Here is a 27346-nt window from a genome sequence, read left to right as displayed (position 1 = left end):
GATCAATAAAAATCGTTAAAAATCAAAAATTCAAGTGAATTTCTGTTATAGGAGTCATAAGGAATAAGAAAAAAATTTGGTATGATTTTTAAGTCTGTTTTCTTTGAAATGCGAGACAAAACACTGAAACAGTTTGACTTTGATTTTCAAGTTTTTATGCATTGAGCGATAACTTTGAAATTCAACGTCAATATTTTAACCTCGGGGCGGTTCAAATACTACCAATTTAAATTCTACACCGTTAAAACCCTACACGTCAAACTCTACACAGTTAAATTGCACACCGTTAAACCTTATACAATTTATTTTTTAAATTCTACACACTTAATGTGTACAATGTTAAACTCTACACATATTTATTTTGTAGTGAAAAATTAATTTCTTTAAATTCAACACGGTTAAATTCCACAACGTTAAACTCTACATATATTTCTTTTGTAATAAAAAATTAATTTTCTTAAATTTAACACAGTTAAATTCCACATCGTTAAATTCTACACATATTTATTTTGTAATGAAAAATTAATTGCACACCGCCAAACTCTTCATAAATTGATTTTTATGGAGAGTTTAACGGTGAACAATTTAACTGTGTAGAATTTTATGCAATTAATTTTTCATTACAAAATAAATATGTGTAGAATTTAACGATGTGGAATTTAACTGTGTTAAATTTAAGAAAATTAATTTTTTATTACAAAAGAAATATATATGTAGAGTTTAACGTTGTGGTATTTAACCGTGTTGAATTTAAAGAAATTAATTTTTCACTACAAAATAAATTTGTGTAGAGTTTAACATTGTACACATTAAGTGTGTAGAATTTAAAAAATAAATTGTATAAGGTTTAACGGTGTGCAATTTAACTGTGTAGAGTTTGACGTGTAGGGTTTTAACGGTGTAGAATTTAAATTGGTAGTATTTGAACCGCCCCGAGGTTAAAATATTGACGTTGAACTTCATTTTAAAACTGTAAATTAAGCTCCAAAACCTATTGTCCCCATTTACCCCAACTGACCCTAATTATTAATTATTATTATTATTATTATTATTATTATTATTATGTATTAAAATATAATTTTAATTAATGAAATTCAACATAAGAAATCAATAATTCAAAAATGAGTATAATGTTTTTAAATATTAACATTTTTCAATGGGATTTGGCTTATTTTTTTCAGAATATGAAAGTATAATAATCAACTTTTCTAAAAAGTGATTATTTTTAACAAAAATGATATTATAAAGGTTTTCAGGAACGCATATTACGAAGATGATGTCAATTTTACTGTTTGTCAGTTGACAGCTGTCAATTCCACATCCAAGTATTCTAAACCGTGATTATTTTTAACAAAAATGACAGTATACGAGGGTTTCTCAGGGTTGTTGATTTCAAATATAATGACAAATAATTGTCAATTTGGTATCATATTCGTAATCAGCGAGCCGAAAAACCCTGTTATTGCCATTTTCGTTAAAAATAATTACTTTTTAGAATAGTTGACAGTTTAATTGACAGCTGCCAACAGTCAATTTGACATCATAATCGTAATGAGCGACCCCAAAAACCCATATAACGTCAATTTTGTTAAATTTAATTATTTTTTAGAAACTTCGACTGTTGCATTAACAGCTGTCAACTGTCAAATTGTCAATTCGACATCAAATTTATAATTAGCGACCGAATTCATTTCAAATCAGACAGGCTTGACTTTGTCGGAGCTGAAAATAATTTTCACCTTCAAAATGTTGTTCTTCAATGAATTTTAGACGACACGTATTTTTTTATTTTGCTGAAAAAATTTTTTCTTTAAGTTATAAGGAGTTCAACTATATAAGTCGAGAACTTCGTTTTTTTTAAAATGAAGAGAAAAAATCTTAAAAGTGATGTAACTTTTTGAGTAATTAAGATAATTCACTTTTTCCTTTTGTGTCTGAAAGGACTTTTATTCTTCTTTCGAAATCCATTGGAAAATTTAAAAAATATTTAAAAATAACAAAATGGCGTCCATTTTACTAAAAAACTTTCATTTGAAATTACTCAAAAACCCCACCTTTTTTTTTGCTCAAAATTTTTTTGGAAATTGTGTTCATAGGGAGGAATATTGCCCACAAGAATTTAACTTGTGCTCGATTCTGGCACAAGAGAAAAAAATTTTTTTATATTTTTTAAAAGAAAAACATCATTTTTCTCAAAAAATACACTACACGGAGAGAAATAGATGGTACGGGGTACTATCTAGATAGTATCAGGTATCATATTTGATCTTACATATACGGACAGGAATCTATATTGTACGGGATACTATACATATTGTACGGAGTACCATCTTGATTGTAAAGTGGGTAACATAACCTCACTTTTTTAACATCTAGATGGTACCGAGTAGCATATAGATTGTACCGGATACCATCTACTTTTTACCATCTTAAGATCATAATTTCTTACCATCTATTTCTCTCCTTGTAGATATAAAAAAATGTCTCAGATAAAAGTTGTTCCTCGTTAAAAGACCTAAAAGACCTTTTCATATTTAAAAATAATAATAGTGACATTACAATACAAAAATTATATAAACATACCTTATTTTGCTTTTTAAAAAATAATAACTGATTCTTTAATTTCTTAATATTAATACTCGCTATTATTTTACTGAACTCAAAAAATTAACAATTTTAACCTCTGTGACAGTAAAGATTATTAATTATTATTTGATTGTTGCTATGGAAAAAGACAAAAAAGAACTATTTCAAACAGATTTATGAAACTATTTTAATTCCCAAAAAACTTTTGAGCAAAAAAAAAGGTGGGGTTTTTGAGTAATTTCAAATTAAAGTTTTTTAGTAAAATGGCCGCCATTTTGTTATTATTAAATATTTTTTAAATTTTCCAATGGATTTCGAAAGAAGAATAAAAGTCCTTTCAGACACAAAAGGAAAAAGTGAATTATCTTAATTACTCAAAAAGTTACATCACTTTTAAGATTTTTTCTCTTCATTTTAAAAAAAACGAAGTTCTCGACTTATATATTTGAACTCCTTATAACTTAAAGAAAAATTTTTTTTCAGCAAAATAAAAAAATACGTGTCGTCTAAAATTCATTGAAGAACAACATTTTGAAGGTGAAAATTATTTTCAGCTCCGACCAAGTCAAGCCTGTCTGATTTGAAATGAATTCGGTCTAGCGATTTTGAAAACACCTAGTATGGTGTTGCATTAGTTTATACCTACCATCAATTTTTCTTCGGTGTTAAGAGATTCATTAAATATACGCATTAATTGAAAAAAACAAGGGTGCCCACAACCGGTTACATGAGGGTGCTCACAACCGGAACATGCACCTTTTTTTTAAAACACCAACAATTTATGTAGTTTTGATTTTTTGGTCAAATTCAGAATTAAACCACAAAATATAATGTAAACAGTGAACAAAAAAAATTGCATTCACCTTTTTTTTTAATAATTTACACCTATTTAACACACTTGGAAAAAAAGTAGAAAGTAATGCCCGTATCGCTTCGGTATTAATACAAAAACAGTGTACTGTCAACATACAAGTTTGACCATATTCAGATCAGCAATATCTATTTGCTGTCAAAAATTACGTAGGGGTGCCCACAACCGGCACTCTTCCCTTACTCATAACATTCTCAATTTTTAACAGATTGACAAAATTTTTTTTTGTTTGAAACGGAGTAAACACATCTTTTTAACCGTGTATTGTTCGTTTAGTCAAAATAAAAACTAACGAGCCTGCAGTTAAAAGTATTTGCTATTTTTCGAGTTTTTTCAATTTTAACCAATTTTTCAGGGTTTTTTTTTATCTTGAACATTTTTTTCCAAACTATATTTTGAAAGTACATTTAATACCGAGTAAAATGAGCTATTGTTGAAAAAATTGGCTGAAAATTGACGGAATTGATTTTTGAAAAAGGGACCTAAGAAGCAACAAAAAAATAGTTTTTTTTAGTTTTACCTTCATTAAATGTTCTTTTTAATTATGTTAGATTAAAATCAACTTTTATTGAATATTTTGGATGTAATAAAGATGTATAAAGACTTAAACTTTAATAATTTGTATTGAGAGCTGATACCCTTTGTGTATTTTCACTTGAAATTTGATAAACATAACCTTTAATTTTTAGCTTCTCGGGTCCCTACTTTTAAAGCGCGTCACATATAGAAACAAAAAGCAAAATTTTGTTATTTATTTATCAAATGTTAATAAAAACAGTATTCTTCACGACCTATATAAAGTTTAAAAGTTGTTTTATATTCTACATTAATTTCTGAGTATAAAATCGTTGAAAACATTTGTTTTTTTTTATTGACAGTGGCTAAAAATTCAATATTATTTAATATTTCCTGGATTTCATGTCATGTTCGACTTTTGTGTCCGCTTTCCATTCGAGATTTTAAACAAGGCAAACTACGAATTTGAGACGAGCTCTCATCCAATTTAAAAAATTTTTTTTTTTTAAATAGGTACATAAAATTAACATTCCATAATTTCAGTAACTTTTACAGCAGGATACTTTTATTTCTAAAAATACATTAGAATATTAATTTTTAATATGATCCTTTAAGTTGAATTTGCTTAAAACTCATCATGCTATATAGGTTAGTAGGGGAGACCGAGGAGGAAAGTAACAAAAATCAGTTTTTTTATGCTAGCATTAAAAATATTTGTCGGATAAATTTGTCCAATATATTAAATGAAAGCTTGGACATTCACCTTTTAAATAAAATTTGAATTAAACATTTATAATAAATTGACAGTTCACAGTATAACTTTTACGCAAGCTCTTCATCTGTTACTTTCCTCCTCACCCCCGAGGAGGAAAGTAACAAGCTCCTAGGAGGAAAGTAATAGTATAAAATTATGTAAAATTCTTTAGACTAATGACTATTATTAATTAGAAATAATTTTATTAGGAACACATAAAAGTTTAAGTACACTTTATACTTATTTGGCACATATTTCGAACATTTTATGAATTTAGCTCATTTTTTTTCTTAAAGATATTTTATGCTTACCTAGATCACAGGTTTTTCTTAAATAAATCTCTGTTATTCGTAAAATTAAATACGATTTGCTTCAATCATTAGTTAAAACATGGACAATATCGACAACAGGAGAAAAGTAGCGTGTTACTTTCCTCCTCGGTCGCTTTTTTCTTGTATGTCAACAAAAAAGTTAAAACTACACAAATGTTAAATTGTTTGTTTAAGCACAACTTAAAGACAGATAATAAGGCTAAAAAATAACGAAAGGCACATTTTGAAAAACAATAAAATTAAAGAAATACGAGACTTTGAAAATTTCAACGAAAACTTACTTTTGACGTTTTTTCTGCACGTCACACCGGAATCAGACCTAACCTTTCCTGTCAGGCTCGGACACACTATGGAGGAGGAAGGGGGAACAGTGCCGACTAAAAATATGTTTGAACCATGTCTATCCGATAATTTGTTTAAAAGTTATAAGCTTTGTTACTTTCCTCCTCGGTCTCCCCTAATTAATTAGCTAAATACCTATTTTGAAATTTTATGGAAAATTGTTGAAGTGAAATGAGGAGTGAAAGTTTTGAACTTTTTGTTGAGGTTTTACTGTGCCGTTCAGGGGCGCATGATTAACCCATAAAAATCATTAGTTAAAATTTTCATTTTTAAGAATTTTTTTAGATATAATTATTTTTTAGACGAATTTTTATTTTTCCAATTAACATTTGACAGAATTACTTTTTAAACAAATTTTTACTTAACATAATTCTTATATATCGAATTTTTATGGTACAGAATTTTTAAAACGCCGAATTTTTATTTGTCCGAAATTGCAAATGGCCGAACAAACAATCGTCAGAAAGATTTTGGCGCGATTTTTAAAATCAACCAATCACAATTTTATGGATAATTTTTGATTGATTTTAAAAATCGCGCCGAAATCTTTCTGTCGATTGTTTGTTCGTCCATTTAGAAGAAGAAGAAGAAGAGAAGAAGTTTGTTCGTCCATTTGCAATTTTAAGAATTCTGCCAAATAAATTTTCAGTGCCTAAGAATTCTGTTAATTAAAAATTCTTTAAAAAAGAAATTCTGACAAATGTTAATTTGAAAAATGAAAATTCGTGTAAAAAATAATTATATGTAATGAAATTGTTGAAAATGAAAATTCTCACTAATAATTTTTATGGGATAATCATGCACCCCGTCATTCAATCTGCTTTCTGTTGTTTGAAAAAAGTTTTTGTTCTTTTAACAATTCAATTGTTATCACAACAATTAAATTAGATTTGTTAGTTTTATATTAACAATCATTTTAAATTTTGATTATAATTTAAACATAAAAATATATCTAACAGAATACCGAATTTTTGCGTTTGAGATAATAAATTATAAAATTTAAGAAGGCGGACCACTTTTATCGAAAATTTTCATTTTACGAAAAAAAAGTAGATACGAATTTTCACAAAAAAAATTGACTTCAGGTTCTAATCAGTGATTTTAATAACAACTAGATATCAAATTTTACGTAAATCCAAAAATCATTACCGGAAATGTTCTATATTTACCGATCTTTCGAATGAATGTTTGGTTATTTGAAATTCTGTAAAATAGAAAATCGGTTTAATGGAATTTCTATGTCAAATAATTACACAGGTCTACAAAATAAGACATTTTTTTTTAAATATCGGAGTGGTGTCCAATGTATTTTTGTGTGCTGAACACGATCCCGGGTTCCAAAATTGCGTATCACGTCAGGATTTTGAGTTAAGTGGAGGGTAAAGACCCAAAAACGGTGTTGTTAAGGGTTTTTAGTAATATTTTTTCTTCCTAACTTGACGTGTTAGAGACTTCTATATAGAAAAAATTAAACCTTAAATGGAGCACTTTAAGACCCATATGCTCAAGATAAAAAAATTTTTAATTTTTGAAAAAATGGGGTTAAAGACATTCAAATAGTTTATTCGTGTCTTTAACCCCATTTTTTCAAAAATTTAAAATTTTTTTATCTTGAGCATATGGGTCTTAAAGTGCTCCATTTAAGGTTTAATTTTTCTTATATAGAAGTCTCTAACACGTCAAGTTAGGGAGAAATAATATTACTGAAAGCTCTTAACAACACGGTTTTTGGGGTCTTTATCCCCCACTTAACTGATATATTTAATCCGATATTTAAAAAAAATGTCTTATTTTGTAGACCTGTGTAATTATTTGACATAGAAATTTCATTAAACTGATTTTCTATTTTATAGAATTTCAAATAACCAAACATTCCTTCAAAAGATCGGTAAATGTGGAACATTTCCGATTAATGGCTGTCAACCTTAGAATAGATTTCACGTCCCCTAAGCGTTTAAGAAGATTTAAGATTTTCTGCTTAATGAAAGTGAAAATAAAAATTAGTTGAGCGTACGCTGTGAATTGAAAGAGTTTTGTGAATAAAGTTTAAAATTGCCTCTCTCAGGCTTCACAGCATAAAATTTACTAAATAAAAGGGGGAATAGGGGCAATTTTTTTTTTTTAAAAAAAGGAGAAAAATAGGGCAAAATCTAAATATATCCCAGATAGCATCGAATTTTTCTTCGAAGTCAACAGAAAAATAACGACCATAAGTTCGGAAGTTAACACTGTGAACTTCCCGTTAACTTCCCAGAAGCTTTAAATATCCTCAGAGTTCAAGTTAACACTGTTAACTTGCTGGAATTTATAAAGCTAAATTTGTCAAAAGTTTTTTTTTAGTAAGTTTGCATAAATCGAGGCATAAATTTTTGAAGAAGTTTTTTCTAATAAATTCAAAACTAAAAAAAAAATATTTTTTTTCAAGTTTTAGTACATCCATAGTTTGTCTATAAGGAAATGTAATTAAAAAGTATTGCGCAGCCCTAGCTGCCATAGAAAACATCTGTGCATGAAAATAGATTTTTAAGTTTACCATAAAAATTTTGTGTAAAATTACAAAGGAAAACTTTCAGCAAATTTTCTTTTCTAACTTTCAACAAGTTAACAGTATTAACTTAAACTCTGAGGCCATTTAAAACTTCTAGGAAGTTAACAGCGTTAACTTCCAAAATTATCGCCGTTAACTTCCTGTAAAGTTCGGTGCTATCTGGGATATTTTCCTTAACCAAAATGCTTTAAAGTTGTTTTAAATTACACTGCCGGTGAAAATTTTGAGATCACCCATTTTCTTGATGTGTATAAAACATTTTAAAACATAAAAAGTATAAAAATCAAAATTATTTTTTGCAAATTTTTTAAAAGATGATAAATTTATAAAGAAAAGTGAGATTTAAATGAGATATTTTACCAGTATAATAATTAATTTTTTTTCACTGAAAAAAATTTGCTTTGCATTAATGACTATTAACCATAGCAACTTTAAATCTTGTCAGCGTAACCAAGAATCCTAGTCAATTTAGTTATGTAGCTTGGTTAATATTGTTAAAGTCGATTTAGTAGAATTGACTCCTTGTTTACTAGTTATATTAACTAAGATGTTTGGTTAATATGACATGTATCTATAGTCAATTTTGCTAAAGTTTAATTAGTCAAAGTGATTCTAGCCAATGTAACTAAGATACCTGGTTATTCTGATAAGCTTCCCTAGTCATTCCGACTAATTGTCGAAATCAACTTTGACCAAGATTGCCTAGTAGGTTCCTCTCGTAACCAGGCAAATTAGTCAATTCCTGGCATACGGGGGTTAGGAATTTTTTTCAGTGTTAAATGTTATTTTCAATGTTTTATAAAAAATTTGAATTACATACATCTAATAAATAAACGCTTTTTACTTTTTAAACTTATTTTAAAATTAATTTTTCCACAGAATGAAAATTACTTCTAAACTAATTATTTTCTTGAAAAATGCAAGTAATTTTTGATTTTATCAAACCGAAAACCGTCTTGTAAAATATACAAAACTTGATTTTATTCATATTTTTCATAAAAACTGAAATTTTGAATTTATTTAAATTAAATTTTAAAATTAATTTTCTGTTAAAAAAATTTCCAATTTTCCAAATTCAGGCCTTGGATTGACTTTAGAAAGAGAAAGAAGTCGTTTTAGTCAATTTACATTACAACAAAAATCGAAAAAGTCGATATATTTTATTAACATAAATTATTAGAAATTAAATAAATTTTTTCTAATTCCATAATAAGAATGTGTCATAGGAACATTTACATGAACTTTTTTTTTAAACTTCAGAATTTAAGGGGTTACACCACTTTGAAATTTTAAAAAAATCAGAAAATTTTTTTTTTGATTAAAGTACACCTAATAGGCATAGAAATGATATGCTATATGGACCCGGCGTAGCTGATTACATCTAATTTTTAATTTAATCATTGTTAATCACGACCAAATTGTTAAAAAAAACTTTAATCTCGTTTTTCTCAAAACTACATTTGAAAAATTGGTTGGCACTCTAGCTGCCACAAATTTCAATCGATCTTCTTACTTTTTTTTATTTTGTTTGTGATATAATTATCTAGTGAAATAGGGTCAGTTTGGGTAAATGGGAACAATAGGTTTTGGAGCTTAATTTACAGTTTTAAAATGAAGTTCAACGTCAATATTTTAACCTCAGATCACCTACAAGAGGTTTTGAGTATTACCAAGCTTTTATCTTGACAATTGGCAGCAAGATAAAAAAAGTTATCGCTCAATGCATAAAAACTTGAAAATCAAAGTCAAACTGTTTCTGTGTTTTGTCTCGCATTTCAAAGAAAACAGACTTAAAAATCATACCAAATTTTTTTCTTATTTCTTATGACTCCTATAACAGAAATTCACTTGAATTTTTGATTTTTATCGATTTGGTTAATAATGACAAGCTGTCCCCATTTACCCTGAGTTTTCAAATTTTTGGGGTAAATGGGGACAGCTTGTTATTATTAACCAAATTGACAAAAATCAAAAATTCAAGTGAATTTCTGTTATAGGAGTCATAAGGAATAAGAAAAAAATTTGGTATGATTTTTAAGTCTGTTTTTTTTCAAATGCGAGACAAAATACTGAAATGAAAAAAAAATAAAAAAATTTCAATTGGTTCAACTATTATATATCTACTACAAATTTTTTTCAAGTTTTTTCATCCCTTAATACAGTAATATACTTAAGGAAACTTTTTTCTTAAAACTTTCTTAGAAACTGTGCTGTCCTCATTTATCCCAAATTTTATGAAATTTTCTAAATTTTGGGGTAAATGGGGACAGTCAGTTTCATGCGTTTAAAGCTTATCTAAATTTTTTTCTGCTGCATAAAATTAATCCTGGGAATGTAAATAACAACTTATAAAAATATAAACCCGCAAATATTACCTTTTAAAGGAAGAAACTTAATTCATTTGTGAAAAATATGGATTTTGTCCCCATTTACCCCAACTGACCCTATTAATTTTTTGAAATATTAATATTTAAATTTTCCAGACAACTTTAAGTAACGAAATTTAGGCAAAAATAAGCACTTTTTCCTTCAAATCGATGCCATTTTTTATTTTGATCTAGCTCAAATCTGAATCGAATTATAGTGCCCACCGCACGGCGATACATTTTTGAAGCACTTCGCCATGTGATCTGTCAGACCGTCATTTTTGAAAAAAATAAATAAATAGAAATTTTTTTGCACTTCAAGAGTGGTATAATACGCAACTGTATTTTAATTTTCTTAAAAAAATTTCTATTCTTCAATAAAAATTGTTGAAAAATCTTATTTTTTGGTCGGGTCAAAGTGGTGTAATCCCTTAACTATGACAAATTTTCCAGATTTCAATTCAGTACGACAAATTTTGAAAAATAATTTAAAGTTACTTTAAAAGAAGAAAAAATTCCTAGTCCTTGTACAAATTTTCGAATTCAGAATTTTGGAAAATGTTTTAAATAATTAAATTTTCAATGAACTTGATTAAAATATTATTATTATTAAAATATTACAAAATGTGACGCGATCTGCAGAAAGGGACCTTAGAAGCAAAAAATTATGGGTTACGTTTTGAAATTTTAAAGTGAAAATATACAAAGACGTTTAATTCGTAATGCAAACTAATGATATTTAGGTCTTCATTACATCCAAAATATTCAATAAAAACTGATTTCAGTTTTACAAAAACAAAAATATAAAAACTTTTAGATCAAGTAAAAAGTTTTTCAGAAATAATTAAAATTTCAGGAGATATACAAAAAGAATTTTGATAAATTTGAATTGAAGAAAATTTTTTACAAAGTTTAGAAGATAATTGAATTTAAAAAACTTTTTAATTGATAAAAGTGTTAATTAATGGAATTTTTGAAGACTTTGATTAAAGTTATCAGAAATAATTAATTCAACAAAGAATCTAAGTTAAAAATTTGAAAAATTATTGAATTTTAAAATAGTTGCAGTTAATTTTAATAATTTTAATATTTTTAATAAAAATTTCCTAAATTTAAATTGATGAATATTTTATAAGATTCAGACAAATAACTGAATTTTAGAAAAATTTGTATTGAGAAAGTATTTTAAATGATAAAATTTTCAGAAAATTTTGATGAAAGATATTAGAAATAATAAATTTAGCGAAGAAAATTTTACAAGAGTTTGAGTTAAAATTTTTAAAAATAATTGATTTTCAGGAGATTTTAAATGGTAATTTTCATAAATTATAATTCAAATGATATATTTTTTTTACAAACTTCAAACAATAATTGAATTTTAGAGAATTTTTAGTTAATTATTATAACATGTTTTAAATTATGTACGATTTTCGAAGAATTTGATTTAAATTATTGGAAATAATTAATTTCGCAAATAATTCTGGTTATTTTTTTTTATCATTTATCAATTAATTAATTTAATTTAGAGTCGATCTAGCTATGTTACGTTTTTTATATAAATATAAGTTGTATTTAACAGCTTTTAGTATTAGGAATACATTTGTATAAAAGGTTTTTAGCTCGTTTATTATTAAATAAAGAAATACGTTTTTAAATAATAATTCAATTTTTGAAGAAGTATATTTTATGCTAAAAAAATTATATTTTGTGGAAAAAAGTCACATTTTATAAAAATAAGTTAAAATAGTCGCGGAAAAAAGTCGAAAAAGTCGTTCAATCCGAGGCTTGTAAAAATTTTTTGTTCAAATTTAGATTTTTATGAAATATCCCATCATTCGAGTTTCAATATAAAATAGGGGAAATATTAATAAAAAAAGGTGAATTTTTTAAAATAGAAAAAAAATAGGGGAAAAGGGGAAATACTGTGAAGCCTGCTCTCTATACATGTTTCTTTAACATCGAGTGCGCAGACATGTACGGCCCTGTACTCTCCCACAAGGTCCCGAAAAATCGTGGAGGAACTTTTATGTATTGGAGGGGAGGAAGCACGAGAGAAAGGGCAGTAGAAGAAAGACCGACTTGATCAAACCCGACCAACCGCAAATGTGCAGTGGGGATTTGCTCCCTCTCTAGAGACCCAGTCAGATTTCTTTCAGAGGGCATAATTTCAGTTTTCAAGGACGCGTTCCGTCGCTATCGTTGTATTCTGTCTCGTTGAGGAACAAAGCATTTTTCAGCGTGTTTCTCATCCAGTAACACCAATAAATCTCGTTTACGTTTTGTGTTTGTTATTCCGTAATTAACGTCTCGAAATTGTGTAGTTTCTTTTGCGGAATGATAAAAATTCTCTGTAGCCCGGAAGTCACGCGGTTTTTCACAATCCTCTGTTGAGCTGATTTCGATTAGATTTATCAACGGCGTCGATTTCAGTTTGAAGCAGCGTCAATGTTGCGCGCGCGCTATCATATTATGTACATTCTCTTCGGGTTTCAATAGAAAAAAAAGCAAAAATTAACTCTTTTCATTTCGTCAAGAACAATGCATTTGTTTTTATTACTGTAAAATTGTTAACAATTTTTCTTGAAATTGGACTGTGAAGTTAAAGTGTGTCAGATGGTTAACTGCAGAAATAAATCTAAGCCTAGCAAAGCAACCTGTTGCTGCTCTTTAACTTTTCTCAAAGATGCTTACTTATTCAGACATTCTTTCGTCATTTCGTGATCATTCATTTGACTTTTAATGTTTGACATTTTAGGTAAAGGTTGAGTACTCATTTTCATAACAGAACTGACCTAAGATTTTTTGGAACTTTGAACTTGTGATTATTTAAGATTTAATCGAATCACCTTCGCGTCAAACAGTTTAATTCACTTGTTGCTTTAACTGACGCCGGCGATCTAGACCACAGCGTCGTCTATCTTATGAGAAGCTTATTTTTATAAAAGTTTATTTTAATTTTCGTTTTGCTTAACTTTTTAAAGAAATTCTTTACAGTGTACTAGTGTAATTAAATTATTTTACAAAATTATTTGATATTAATTTGAAAATCAACAACTTAATGACTTATTAATTCAAAATAGGGAGTGTCTGCATTGCCTGTCAGAAAAATGTTAAGTACTATTGATTAAAACTAATTTTTACTAACAATTATACCATTTAAATTAAGATTTTTCTCTTAAAAATATTTTAATTAATAAAAATTTGTTTTTTTAAATTTAATTAAAATTTTTCTTTTTAAAAAAAAAATTTTAAAGTAAACTTATTTTATAATACAGTGAGAATATAAAATTGGAAAACTTTTTGTAAAGTAGGGTAAAGGCAAAAATATTGATTTTCTGATTTAATGCATTTTTTCTTACTTCAGTAATGACAACAACCTATGATAAAAATTTCAAAAAAAAATGCAACGCTAACTCTTTTTAAAAGATAATCGCAAAGAAACTTTTGCTTCTCGGCAGTGTTTCTTCCCCTTAAAAAATTCAGGTATTTATTAATATTTTATTAATATTAAATAATTATTAAAATGATTGTAATTATTATTAAATGTAAAATATTTACTAACTTTTGTTCTATAACAAACTTTTTGCTAGTTATAATAAAATAAAAAAAAATGCTTAGAAATACATGGTAACAATTACTTGATCTTCAATCAAACATTTCAACATTAACACTTTTGATTTGATTAAAATTTTTTTATCTTTTACTACTCTACCAAAAAGAATTACATGATTTTTTACAATTTTTTTTATCCAGTTGTTTACGAGATATGAATTTTTTTTTAATTTCAGAATTTTAATGATTTTTTATTTTCGACTATTCACGACTTCCTCAAAAAAGCATCAATTTTTAAAGTTTCTTTTTGAACTATTTTAATATAAAATTCTCGAAAATTCCAGAAAAATAATTGACTATTTTTATGCAAAATTAAAACATTAAAATCTTATTTTTAAAAACTGTATATTTCGATTTTTTTGAATTTTCAAAAAAAACCACTTCCTTTTACAAAAATTTTAAGCCAGGTCCGATCGTGGAAAACAACTTTTTCAATATTTTCAGAATTTTTTTAAATTTTAGAAATGAATTTTTCAAAAATAGCTTTGTTTTTTTAATACTGCATACATATATTTATGTATTTTTATGTGTTGATTGTCAAAAATCATAGTAAAAATACTAGCAAATTTGATTTTTATGGTGAAACACATACAAAAAAAAGAAATAACATTTATGGTTTTTTTGCATTTTTTGGGTAAAATATGCAAAATTTTCGAAAAAAAAAAAATTTAGAAGGGAAGTTGTTAATGTAATTAATGTAATACATCCTAAATACTTTTTGAAAATTTTTCATATCCAAAAAACACAAATTTTAAGACTATTTTATGGTTTTTACCATAAAAATAAAATTTGCCGGTATTTTACTATGATTTTTGCAATCAGCGCATCAAAATATAGGTATAAATATATGTAGTATTAAAAAAAACATGAACTATTTTTGAAAAATTCAAAATTTCTAAAATTTAAAAAAATTCTGAAATTATTGAAAAAGTTGTTTTCCACGATCGGACGTGTCTTAAAATTTTTGTAAAAGGAAGTAGTTTTTTTTGAGAATTTAACAAAAATCGATATATATAAACAATTTCCCATAAAAATCATTAATTAGAATTTTTATTTTAAAGTATTTTATTAGAAATCATAGAATTTTTTTTATACAAATTTTTACATAAAAAAATTTTTAGATACCGAAGTTTTGTTTGGTAGAATTTTTATTTTACTATCATTTTCTGTTCATGGCTTTTTATTTAGAAGAATTTTAATTTAACACAATTCTCATTCAATAGAATTTTATGTGATTCGAATTTCTAAATGACGCATAAATTCCAATTTACTGAATTTCAAATTTGTACGAATTTTTAATTGATAGAATTATTGAGACGCCTAATTTTTATTTGTCCTAAATTACAAATTGCCGAACAATTCGGCGCAATTTTTAAAATTGACCAATTAGAAATAATCAAGAAAATCGTGATTGGTTAATATTAAACATTGCACCGATATCTTTTTGTCGATTCTTTGTTCGGCAATTTGTAATTTCGGACAAATAAAAATTCGGCGTCTCAATAATTCTATCAATTAAAAATTCGTACAAATTTGAAATTCGGTGAATTAGAATTTGTCATTTAAAAATTCGAATCACATAAAGTTCTATAGAATTAAAATTCTTTCAAATAAAAAGTCATGTAAAAAAATGACTGTAAAATAAATAAATAAAATCTAAGCCATAACCCGAGTAGAGGTGGGGTTTGGTTTATTTTAAGAAATTTTCTTTTTAATTACTTTTCACTGTATCTAATAACACATAATTTATAGTAGGTCTTTAAAACAACAATTAATTAGCGACATTAAATAGGAATAAGAATGAGCACCAAGCCGAAGAAACGTCAACTATAGAAAAAGCAGGGAGATAACCCAGAAGCAGTCTGTTTGTGCCGAGTGGGTGATGGTCTAGTGCACAGTCAATCAAGTTGTGACTAGATCCACACTCATTAAGTACATTCAAGAAAAAGCAACACGTAAAATAATTATTTTTCTCTTTTTTCTCAATGACATTAAAAAGAGTCAATTTTTCATGGATAAATAATTTTTTTTTTATTTTTATTAAGTAGGGAAGTGTTTTTATTTATCTTCATTGAATAAACAACAATTTTTTTTTCATTAAGTTGAAGGCTTTATCGTAAAGAGCATGAAAATATCTTACAATGACAGGAATATTCAATTGAAAGAATAAAAAAATATTTTACTGTCGCAAACATGATTTGGCAGTAAGCAATCTGAGACAAATGTCTATAGCACTTATTTAAATAGCAAATATTTTTGCTTTTTTCATCACAATCATGTCCTGAAATTTTTTTTTATTTCCGTTTTAGTATAATAAAAAACCTAAATAGAACGTGTCACGATGAAGTTTGAAACTTCAGTCCTCCACTTCAACAATTTTCCATAAAATTACAAAATATTTGGCTGATAAATTATTAATCCATAGAACAACTCTCTTACAAAAAATAGAGTCGATTTAACAAATAATATTCTTTCATCAAAACATTTGACATGAAATCCACTATAGGGAAATGTTTTTTATTCAGATAAATGATGCACAAAATTCTCTATTGGAATATACTAACAAAAAAATAAAATTAAAAAAAAAATGTTTTCAATTCAATAACCGGTTTCTCAATGTGGACTCTCAATTGTTCCTAAGAAAAGAAATAAAAAAAGAAATTAAAATACTTTAATTGGTATATCAAAATATATAACAACTTATTTATAATACCAGTTTGTAAAATTAGTGATTGCATGTGTGATGCAAATCACACAATCAAATTTAATGCATGAGTTGAATGACCGAGAAACTTAATTAAAAAAATATATCTACGTATTAAAATTTAAGTGAATCTTCAGAAATGAACTTCTCTTGATCTCTTTGTTACTTTCTTTCTGAGAATGATTCTCTTTCTCAATCTTTCATTACCTATATTGAGTTATATCATCATAAAAAGTGATAAGTTAAAAAGATACACTTTACACACCATTTTACGTGTGTAAAATACAACTTTAGTAGTTAGTGATACAAAAATTATTATTTGAATATTGGCAGTAATAAAATTCCAAATTAACAATTGTTTACATATTTTAATAATTAGTAATCCAAAATTCACATTTATAAAAAATGTCGTTTCGTGTGTGTGAGTATATAATTACATTTTTATAAATATCTCGAATAGTATAAGATACATTTTTTTTTAATTTATAGGTCTCACTGGCGGACAAATAATGAGAGTACTATGATTAATTATTTATTTTTTTGCATTTAAAAATTTGTTTAAAATCGTTTTTTGACTATAACTTAAAAAAATGTATTAACATCATAATGACCTATGAATATTTTTCTTTTATTTTGTAGAGTTTTTTTAAGATGAATCTTTTGACCTACTAGCTAATATTCTACTATTATTTTATCCAAAGTTATTAACTTATTTAAATTGAAAAATGTTGAAAAACCTGATTTTTTTGCATTATTTATTTAAAAATCTTTGTGTAACTTTAAAATTGTCATAAACAACTTAGAAAATGTTAAAAAACGAATCAATTGACCTATTATTGAATCTTTTATTATAAAATATTACGAATTTATTGATGTTAAAAATCTAAAACACACAGAAACTACAACTTAACACTTTTTTAAAATTATTATAATACTAAATAAGTTATCATAAATTTATCACAATAAATCTCCATGAGGAAGCAAAGTTTTCATCAAATGAACACAAAAAGTTTATATTTCAACTTGACAGCAGTTTTATTAGATAAAATTTAATTACATAGAATTTTCATTTGTTTAATAGAAATTCTAAATACCTAAGGCAAAAAAATAATTTGAACAAATATAAATTCGACTCAAAGAAAACGAGGGGCCGTAAAAACTTATAATCACTAGTGATATTTGTAGGTTCGATTAAATAAAACTTTTATGAAACGTCACTTCCGTCAAATATAAATAAGGATAAATGTATTTTTATATTTCAATCATTTATAACAAACGCCAATTATTAAAAAATAAAAATCTGTTAAATTGTTATTAGGCTTAATAAAAATTTTGACAATTGTTTTTTTAATTTAAAAACTTATCATTTTGTTTACTGTTTTTCGAACTAGTGGTGATTTTGACAACTAGTGATTACAAGTTTTTACGGCGCCTCAAAAAAAAATTTTATCTAATTAAATTCAAATAGGGTCAATAATTTTTTCTTATATCAAAAATTGTTTTTATTTGATAACACTATTATTTTAACATTATAAAAGTACATAAAAAAAGTTTTTCTTTCTATATGTATCCTCGTTAGTAATTAATTAGCAGAAACTTAATCTCTGTTCTCTCGAAGGAGTGTTCCACTTTTTTTGCCAAATGGTTTGTTGAAAAAAGTTTTTCAGGATCTTAATAAAATTTGGTATTCTACGGTTTTTGGGGTCGCTGATTACCAATTTGAAGTCAGTTTTTCAAAATTCAAAATGGCGGACGAGACTTAAAAAATTCATTGGATTCGCTCGAAAATTGTTACTCGGGGGGTTTCAGGGTCGCTGATTACGAATTTGGAGTTAGCAAATTTGATCATTTTTAAAAATAAGTTTAAGGAAAGTCCGCCATATTGAATTTAAAAAATTTGACTTTTATTTTTGTATTTACATTCAATCACTCCAAAATACTTTATATACCAAGTTTTTCAAAAATCCGTTATGATTTGATAAAGTTATTGAAGGTTTTAATTTTTAACCTGTTTGATTTTTGTATTTATATATGATGCATTATTATACATAATAGGTTTATTATCGTATTTTTTTGAGTTTTTATATAAGTTTAACAATTGTAATACTTTAAATTTATTTTCCCTAAGAATTTTCTGAAATACAGTGGCGTTCGTATTTACGGTATTTTAGGAAAGTTGCAAAGTATCGAGCTAAATACGAACGCTAAATTTCCTGCGATTATAATTTATCAAAAAATTTTGCTACCCCATAGAATTGTTCTATGGAAGTAAAGTAACAACTTCATGCACCAGAATACCGGAAGTATTGTCTTTTTAAAGAAAAAACTTATGTTATTGTTGAAACTTACTAAAAGCGTTCGGATTTACCCCGGCTGACCCTAACACAGGTTGATTAATCTTGACACGAAAATATGTCAAAGTATATAAGGTTAATTCACAATGTTATGTTATGTCTTTTGTTATGTTTAGATTTTTCATTTTTGATTAAAATAGCCATCACGTATGGCTGTATCTATTCCAATCATTTTGTATGGTAAACAAACAAATAATTCTGACAGTATTGACCAGTTATTTCTATCAGTAAAATTCAAATTTCAGGCACTATTCATAGGTCTCAAAAGATGAAAAAGTGAGTTAAAAAAATTTTATGAAGAAAATTAAGGACAATTTTATGTTCTGAGAAATATTTTTCTTCAATTAATAAGAATAAATTAAATATTTGTCTACATAAAGAAAACGTTTTAGTAAAAGACTGACTTAAATATTCTAGCTCAATGTAAAAATTAAAAAAAGTTTGTTTATATTTAAACGTATGAATGTAAATACCTATTGTTCTTTTACAAGCAACCAAGTTACAGTGCTTCTAATATTTTAATAAACAAATCTATTTTTACAAATATCATACACATAAGTTTTGCCACAATAAATATTAAAAAAAAAATAACTGGACATTTTTTTAGAAATTCCCTAATAAGAAATATTGATTCCTTAATTATAAAAAGTATTAACGATGAACAATTTACCTCACTTTTATCAAAACATATTTTTTTAGATTTCTTTGTTTTAACTTTAGTCGTAAATAGGAAATTTAAGTGCATCTACGAACACTACTTGAAAAGATGAAATTTATTTAAAATAGTATATTGTGTTTGGATCAACAATTTTAATATGTATAAAGTTTTGGATTAGCGTTCCATTTAGAGCAATGGCAAATTCATAGACGAGTATGAATTTGGTGCACGTTTTATTTAATTTCGTGACTAGATACACACTCGTCTATGGCAGCCCATTTTGGAACGTTTCATGAGTATTTTATTATTGTAAACGAGTTGTTTAATTGCAATTATAAACAATTTACGCTCCAGATTTTTCTTTATTTTGGTTATATATAAGCTGTTTTTTTTTTTATTTAAAGAATTCTAAGAGGCAAAGGAGTCCGCATTTTGGAAATTCTGGACCGGACAATAAGGTTTTCGCTATAGAAACTTTTTCCCCGTAAGTAAATAAATTCTTTTAGAATAAGTCTGCAGGCCTCGGGTTGTACGATTTTTTCGACTTTTTTTAAAGTAGAATGCAATTATACTTGTCTTTTTTCACTGAAATTTTTTTTTTTAACTTTCAAGTTATTTGAAACTGCACTATTGAATAAAATTTACACTGTAAAAAGAAAGTTCTAAAACAGTACCGAAAAGTACTAAAACAGTACCGATTTTAGGTATCAAAATAGAACTAATGACAATTTAGTACCTGAAGTCAGTACTAAATTAATACCTTTCTTTTTACAGTGATAGATAAAGACATCAATAAAATTTCTAAACAATTAGAAGATAAAAACAAACGAGTATTGGACAGACTATATAAAAAATAAATCAAATTCTAATCAGAAAAATAAAAATGAGAAAGTTGGTGCTACTGAACAGTCAACAAAAAGAAAAAGCAAATCGAAAAATAAAAAACCAAAGAAGAAACTTAAGAGTAACTTAGAAAGCAAGAAAACTGAACAGCCTATTCTGATGAATATTCATAAAAAAGAATCCTTAAATTTAAGGTTATATTTTTTAAAGAAAAAATCTCTGATAAATAAAATCGGTAATAGATTGTTGATTTAAGATGTTATTTCATCAAAAAAAAAGATTTATTCATTTTTAAGACATCTAAAATGTGTTCTTTAAATTTAATGTTTCCTATGAAACAAGAAAAAGAATAATTCTATTTTTCATATCAAAATATGTATATTGTTTTACGACTTTAAAAAGTAAATCCTATGTTTTAAACTATAAAAGTCTATCCGAGGCCTGTGTTAGTTGAAATTTTAAATACATTTTCGTTTTAATAATTCAATTTTAAATTTATTATATATGGGTGATTTTCCCTTGTGTTTTTTAAGAAATAAATTGTATATATTGAAAATTTATTTCATGTACGTTGATTTTTAATGATTTTTAGACAAAAAAGTCATTTATATCTTAAAATTAATAAGAAAAAAAATCGTTCAAGTGTCATTTTGTCATATTTAATTCTTTCTTTTTAGATCTGCAAGAGCTTTCACTCTTCTTCAAAAATCCGGTAAGAAAATTAAAAAACATTGATAAATAACAAAATGGCGTCCAATTTATTAAAAAACTTTAAATTGAAATTGCTCAAAAACCCCACCATTCTTTTGGCTCAAATTTTTATGAAAAATTTTCTTCATATTAAAGAACATTTTCCATAAGAATATAACTTGTGCCCGAAGCTGGTTAAAGAGAAAAATTAAAAAAAAAATTTTAAACAAAAATTTCACTTTTTCTAAAAAATACACTAGTTATAAATAAATTTCGTAAATAAAAGTTTTTTTTAGTAAAATGGCCGCCATTTTGTTATTTATAAATATTTTTTAATTTTCTTACCGGATTTTTGCAGAAGAGTGAAAGCTCTTTCAGGCCTAAAAAGAAAAAATTAAAGTTTCTAATTAGTCTAAAAAATATGACATGCAACTAATAAATTTGCAGCACTGAAAAAATTCAGCCTGCCTGATTTAAAACGAATTCAGTCAACAGAATATTCTTTTAATAGAATTTCTACTTAGACGAATTTTTAAATATCAGAATCTCCATTTTATCGATACTTTATTTGTCGGAACATTCAGTTGTACGAATTGTCATTTGAGAGAATTATCAAGTCACCAAATTTTCATTTGACCGAAATTGCAAATGGCCGACCAAATATCCGACAGAAAAGTTTTGGCGCGAATTTAAAAATTAACTAATCAGAAATAATTGAGAAAATTGTGATTGATTAATTTTAAAATCCCCGCCAAAATTTTACTGTTGGATACTTTTTTCGGACATTATGAATTCAGTTAAATAAAAATTCTTAAATATAAAAATTCAATTCAATATAAATTTTACTTTATAAATTTCGGTAATATATAAAATCTAGCTTATTAATTGAGGCTCCCAATTCAAGAACCGGTCGGACGCTTTAATACCAGTCAGTGAGAAATGAGCGCCTCTGGACCGCTCACTGCTACCCGACTGGTATTAGCGCGTGCGTCCGAGCGTCCGATCGGTTCTTGAATTGGAAGCCTCAATTTCGACACCGTAGAAATTCCAACAAATTCAGTGCATAGAATTAAACTTTTAAGAGCACAATAACAGCATAATTGACACTACTTGAAAGCATAATTTTTACATAACTGCAACTTTTTTAAGAGTTTCTAAACATCTTTTTCTTTAATTAGAAGTACACCGAGTCGTTACAGTTCAAGAACTGGACCTGGGAAAGTTACGGTTACTTTTGGAGAAAAGCGTGCAGTATGGAAGAGTCAGAAGCAATTTAAAGTGAACATAAAAATGGCTGATTTTCAAGCGCATATACCAAGCGATGCTATGTACATGTTCGACGTTGTCTCCGATGGAACCGTTCAACGAGCAGTTACTTACATGAAACTGGGAAAGGAAATATGCAAAAGGTGGGAAAAAATAAAGGAAAATAAACTGCTGTGTACGCCGGACGTGAGAACTATTAGCCAAACAAATTTTGTAACCTGGGGACGAATTCGTTGCGACATGCATGGAAAGTTAAACAAAGTATCAACAGAATTGGAAGGGATTTGCTTTTATCATGATCAAATTGGTGAAAAGAGAATCAAGTCAAGTATTGTGCCGATAAATTTAACTCAAGTTTCGGAATATTCTATTTTCCCCGGTCAAATAATAGCAATGGAAGGCGTGAACATGTCAGGGAATGTACTCGAAGTAAAAAATGTTTTCTCCGCTGGATACGCTGAACCTGCAGATACTCCTAATCTAACAAACGATATCATAATAACGGTTGCGGCTGGACCGTTTACTTCAATTGACAATTTGAACTACGAACCTTTGATGAATCTTCTGGAGCGAATAAAGGAAGAAGAGCCACATGTTCTTATTTTAATTGGGCCATTCGTTGAGTATACACATCCGCTGATTGAAAATGTACATGATTTTGGAACACATCAGGATTTATTCGAAAAAATGATCAGTACCGTAATGGAGAGTCTAAACGAGTAAGGAAATTTGCTTTAATCGATTACCGCGTGGCTGTCCCAGTTTCCGTCCAGTTTAATTTTAAAGAAAATTATTTTAAATTATTTTCTTTTACTAGTTTACTTCGAGTAATAAGTCAATTGCATGCCAAAAAGAATAAAATATTGTTGAAAAATAATTTAAATTATTATATGAGATATTTGTAAAAATTGACAGCGACTGGGACAACAACGGTACGTCTTTGGCATTTTATTTATTTGATAACACAGGCACAAAAAAAGTATTCATGTTCTAAGCTCGAGGTCAAACCATGACTAGTTTATGTTTTTGAGAACGCTGAAACCGAATCTGAAGTCAGTTTCAAGTTTTTTTTTACTTTTCTCCCAAAGCAATGCAAATTAAAAAGTTGGCCTTTCCACTCAATTATTAAGCATGTGATATATCCTATCTTCATTAGGTAAATAATTATTTACTACTATTTATTGAATCTAATAAATGATTTTTTAAACTTGGAACAATTAATTAATTTTTTTCAGTGAAATATACCACGTGGACAATTTTTAATCACTTTTTGACCCTCCCTATCCCCTCGCGGATAATCGTGGACTTTTGGAAAAAACCCCTCCCCCCCTAAATGTCCACATGGACTTCTTTTGGTCAAAAATAATAATTTTGCTATGTTATGAAAAATTATAACTATTTAGTCGGATTCTTATCTTAAAATTGCAAATAAATAGATATTTAATAATTATTAGAAATATTTAATCATTTTTTAGAAGATATGATAATAAAGTTTACTTTTAATATCTTTGCTAGTATCAAGATATCTTTGTCAAAAATATCTTAAAAAATACATAATCTTTTTGGTACCAAAAAATTAAATTATCGAATTTCTATTTAGCAAAATTGTATAAAGTAGATTTTATATTATGCAAAATTTTTTTATCGAATAATTTACATTTAACTAAAATTCGATTTAAAAAAATGTCTATTTAGCAAAACTCTTATAAAGCATTTTTTCTAATACTTTTTTAAAAATTTAAATTAATTAATTTCAAATTGACCCTTTTAGGGGCGGTGGTACGTGTACGTACCTCCTATTTGCTTTTAGTTTTTTCTGTATTTTCTACATATTTTTCAGTACTCCTGTACGTGTGATTACTTTTTGGAAAAATGTGCCCTTCAAAGGGTTAATTGTGGATTTATTCAATGACAATTCTGTTAAGTAAACATTTTTGATAAATCGAAATTTACTAAAATAACAATTCTGTTAAAAAAAATTTGCTTTATTTTCTTAATTTGAAATTCGATGTTCAAGAAAATCTGTTTTATATAATTTTACTAAATTAAAATTTGATAATTTAAGATTTGACGCCGTAAAAATTCGTTTAAATTAAATGTTGAGAACATTTATACGTCCCCAATTAGTTTATTTATTTCACTTAAGTATTTTTTTTTTTACGAAACATTATTTATTTGGTTCAAATACATATGAAATTAGTGGATTATAGGCAGGTAAATGATTTAATTGTATCAAAATAAATTTTATTTGATTAAAATAAAAAATATTTAGTGGAATTTAGGTTAGTAAAAAGTCAGGGAATGTTTTTCCTATCAGTTGTTAGACACCCTGTTGACATAACGAATCAGAAGTCTATTTAATCCCATCACGTCAGGCTTTGACATATTATTTTAAAATAAACTTTAAAAATCAAATTTTGGGATTTTTTCGAGGTTATGTCAAAAGTCTGACGCCCTGACGCGATGGGATTAAGGGGAGTCACAATCTTTATTTTGACCCACTTAAATTTAAATTACTAAACGAGGTTATATTTTTTTTCTTGCATCATTTTGGGTTCTAAAAACATATAAGGTGGTAAAAAAAAAATTTTATTTTTTTACCATTTAAAAATTTTTATTTTTTGAAAAAATTAATATAATTTTTTTGAAAATCCATGCGAGTGATTCTAAAGAATCATTAAAAAAGTGTGGAAAAAAATTTGACAATGAAAAATACTTAAAATTGTGAAAGAAGATACATATTTAATAGAAGAGTGCAATGATGTTTTAACTCATATTTTTCTTTGTTTTTTTGAAAAAATTAAAATTTTTGAATATCCATGCGAGAGATTCTTAAGAATCATTAAAAAAGCGAGGAAAAAAAGTCAAAATTGATATTTAAAATATTAATTTTTTTTGACCATCCTGTATGTATGTAGGACCCAAATGATGCAAGAAATAAAATATATCTTCCTACGATCATTAAAATGTAAAGGATTCAAAATGAAGGTTGTCACTCCCTTTAAATTGACTTCAGATTTTATTTCAGCGATCCCAAAAACAAAATAGTCATGGTTTGACCTCGAGTTCAGAACCTGAATTTTTTTGTGTGATTATGTTATTTTTCGTTATTTTCTAGGAAATGCACTCAAGTAGTAATCGTTCCTTCGTCTCGAGATGCTCATCACGAACCAATTTATCCGACTCCGAATTATTACTTACCAAGATCGATTTCAAATTTACACTCCATGCCAGATCCTTGTGTTTTAGACATCGATGGATTAACGATTGGAATTACTGCTGTTGATATTTTCAAACATCTTGGCAATGAAGAATTGAGTTCGTAAGTATCGAGACTTGTTTTCAATTGGTGTTTCTCATTTTGAAACCTCACATTTGAGAAATTTGAATATTTCGTTACAGGAATTCTATTAAACTCAGTAAATTGCACCGTGTAGCCAATCACATTTTGTCGCAAGCTTGTTTCTATCCACTGTATCCGCCAGCTGAAGAGGTGAACGTAGACACTAATCTTTGGAAGAATTACGCCTTCATGAAGAAACAACCTCATATTTTAATTCTGCCATCTGATATGGGAAATTTTTGTAAATCTATAAATGGATGCGTAGTTATAAATCCACAACGATTGTGCAAGCATTCCTTTGCTAGGATGCATATTAATTCTTCAAAAGAACAAAAATGGGACCAAAGTCACATTACTTGTGAAATTTTAAAAGTATAAAATCATTCGAAAATTTAATTATTTGGAATAAAAACATTACTAATATCAATTAATTCAAGCAAGAACTGTATTATGTAAAATATTATTTTTCTTGTTATTTTTATATTTGTACATTTTAAAAGTTAAGGAACTTAAATATATATATATATATTTTTTAATTTAAAATTAATATTTTCTTTATGTTAAGACCGTTTTATTGTAATAAATATAAACACCTAATACGATGTTTTACTGAATTAATGTTTCATAAAGAACACTTTGATGAAAAATAGAAATAGATGCATAATTTGATGGGCAGTTTTACAGTTTTAAAGTTACAGAAAAGAGAAATGTCAAACTTTTTAAAATGACAATTTAAATAAAAGAAATTTATTATTACATTGTATTTTGACATGTAAAATATTTTTTCAAAGGTAGGTATGTTTTAGAATCTATTGATTCGGGTAAAAGTTATTGCCATTTGAAAAATATATGCTACAAAAAAATTGAGCCCCTGATAACATGGGAACCACGCATTACACAGACCTAAAATCCTATCATAAATATTTGTTTTTATGTGTACTTTAACATATTTCTTTGACAAAAAAACAAAATTTGTTTGGGATGCTTCTTTTCATTAAATTAAATAAAAAGTTATACGAAACATAAAGTACTTGTGCGATTCCAGGTGAGATTTTGACTTTTTCGGAGTAGGTTAACCGATTGCAATAAAACTTTGGAATTTTGTTATATATAGTAAGACTAATCTTTAACGTAAATTTCAGCTTAAAATATTCGTTAGTTTACGAGATTTGCAATAATAACAAAAAAATTTTAACTGCTGTATCTTCCGTTCTAATAATCGGATTGAGGTCTACTTTTTTTTAAAATGTCAAGGAAAATGAGAAAAATAAATCTCTTTCAGAACAATTTTTTAAAATTTTACAACTAAAAAAATTATTAAATAATAATTGAATAAATTTCAAGCGACAATCTAAAATTCAATCACTTAAACGCTAAAATGATCTTACCAGTGTTTTCTTTAATGTTCCAAAGGAATCCAATTGTAAATGCAAGTTTAACTTTGTTAATTTTAATAATTTACGAGTATAAACAATTGCGATTTCTGCTAGTTGACGTGCAGACGACATTGCGCACGCAGCATTCTCACATAGCCAATTTAGTCCACGAATCACGTCAGTTG

General features: G+C 26.8%; 1 protein-coding gene across 1 annotated transcript in view; it reads left to right on the top strand.

Moving 5' to 3' along the window:
• Positions 1-26812, top strand: part of LOC127287487 (DNA polymerase alpha subunit B) — a 38780-nt gene extending 11968 nt beyond the window's left edge. Inside the window, exons 4-7 of the mRNA XM_051314447.1 lie at positions 20048-20127; positions 22355-23161; positions 25561-25764; positions 25845-26812. Coding sequence (XP_051170404.1) covers positions 20048-20127; positions 22355-23161; positions 25561-25764; positions 25845-26163 — 1410 coding nt within the window. The 3' untranslated portion in view covers positions 26164-26812. The remainder of the gene's footprint in view (positions 1-20047; positions 20128-22354; positions 23162-25560; positions 25765-25844) is intronic.
• Positions 26813-27346: the final 534 nt, after the last annotated feature.

This window comes from Leptopilina boulardi, unplaced genomic scaffold, assembly GCF_019393585.1.
Source record: "Leptopilina boulardi isolate dan_hultmark-lab unplaced genomic scaffold, ZJU_Lbou_2.1 LbouV2_371, whole genome shotgun sequence".
Classification (NCBI taxonomy): Eukaryota; Metazoa; Arthropoda; class Insecta; order Hymenoptera; family Figitidae; genus Leptopilina; species Leptopilina boulardi.
Note: the sequence above shows the minus strand (reverse complement) of the source record. Positions and strands in the feature narration are given on the sequence as shown.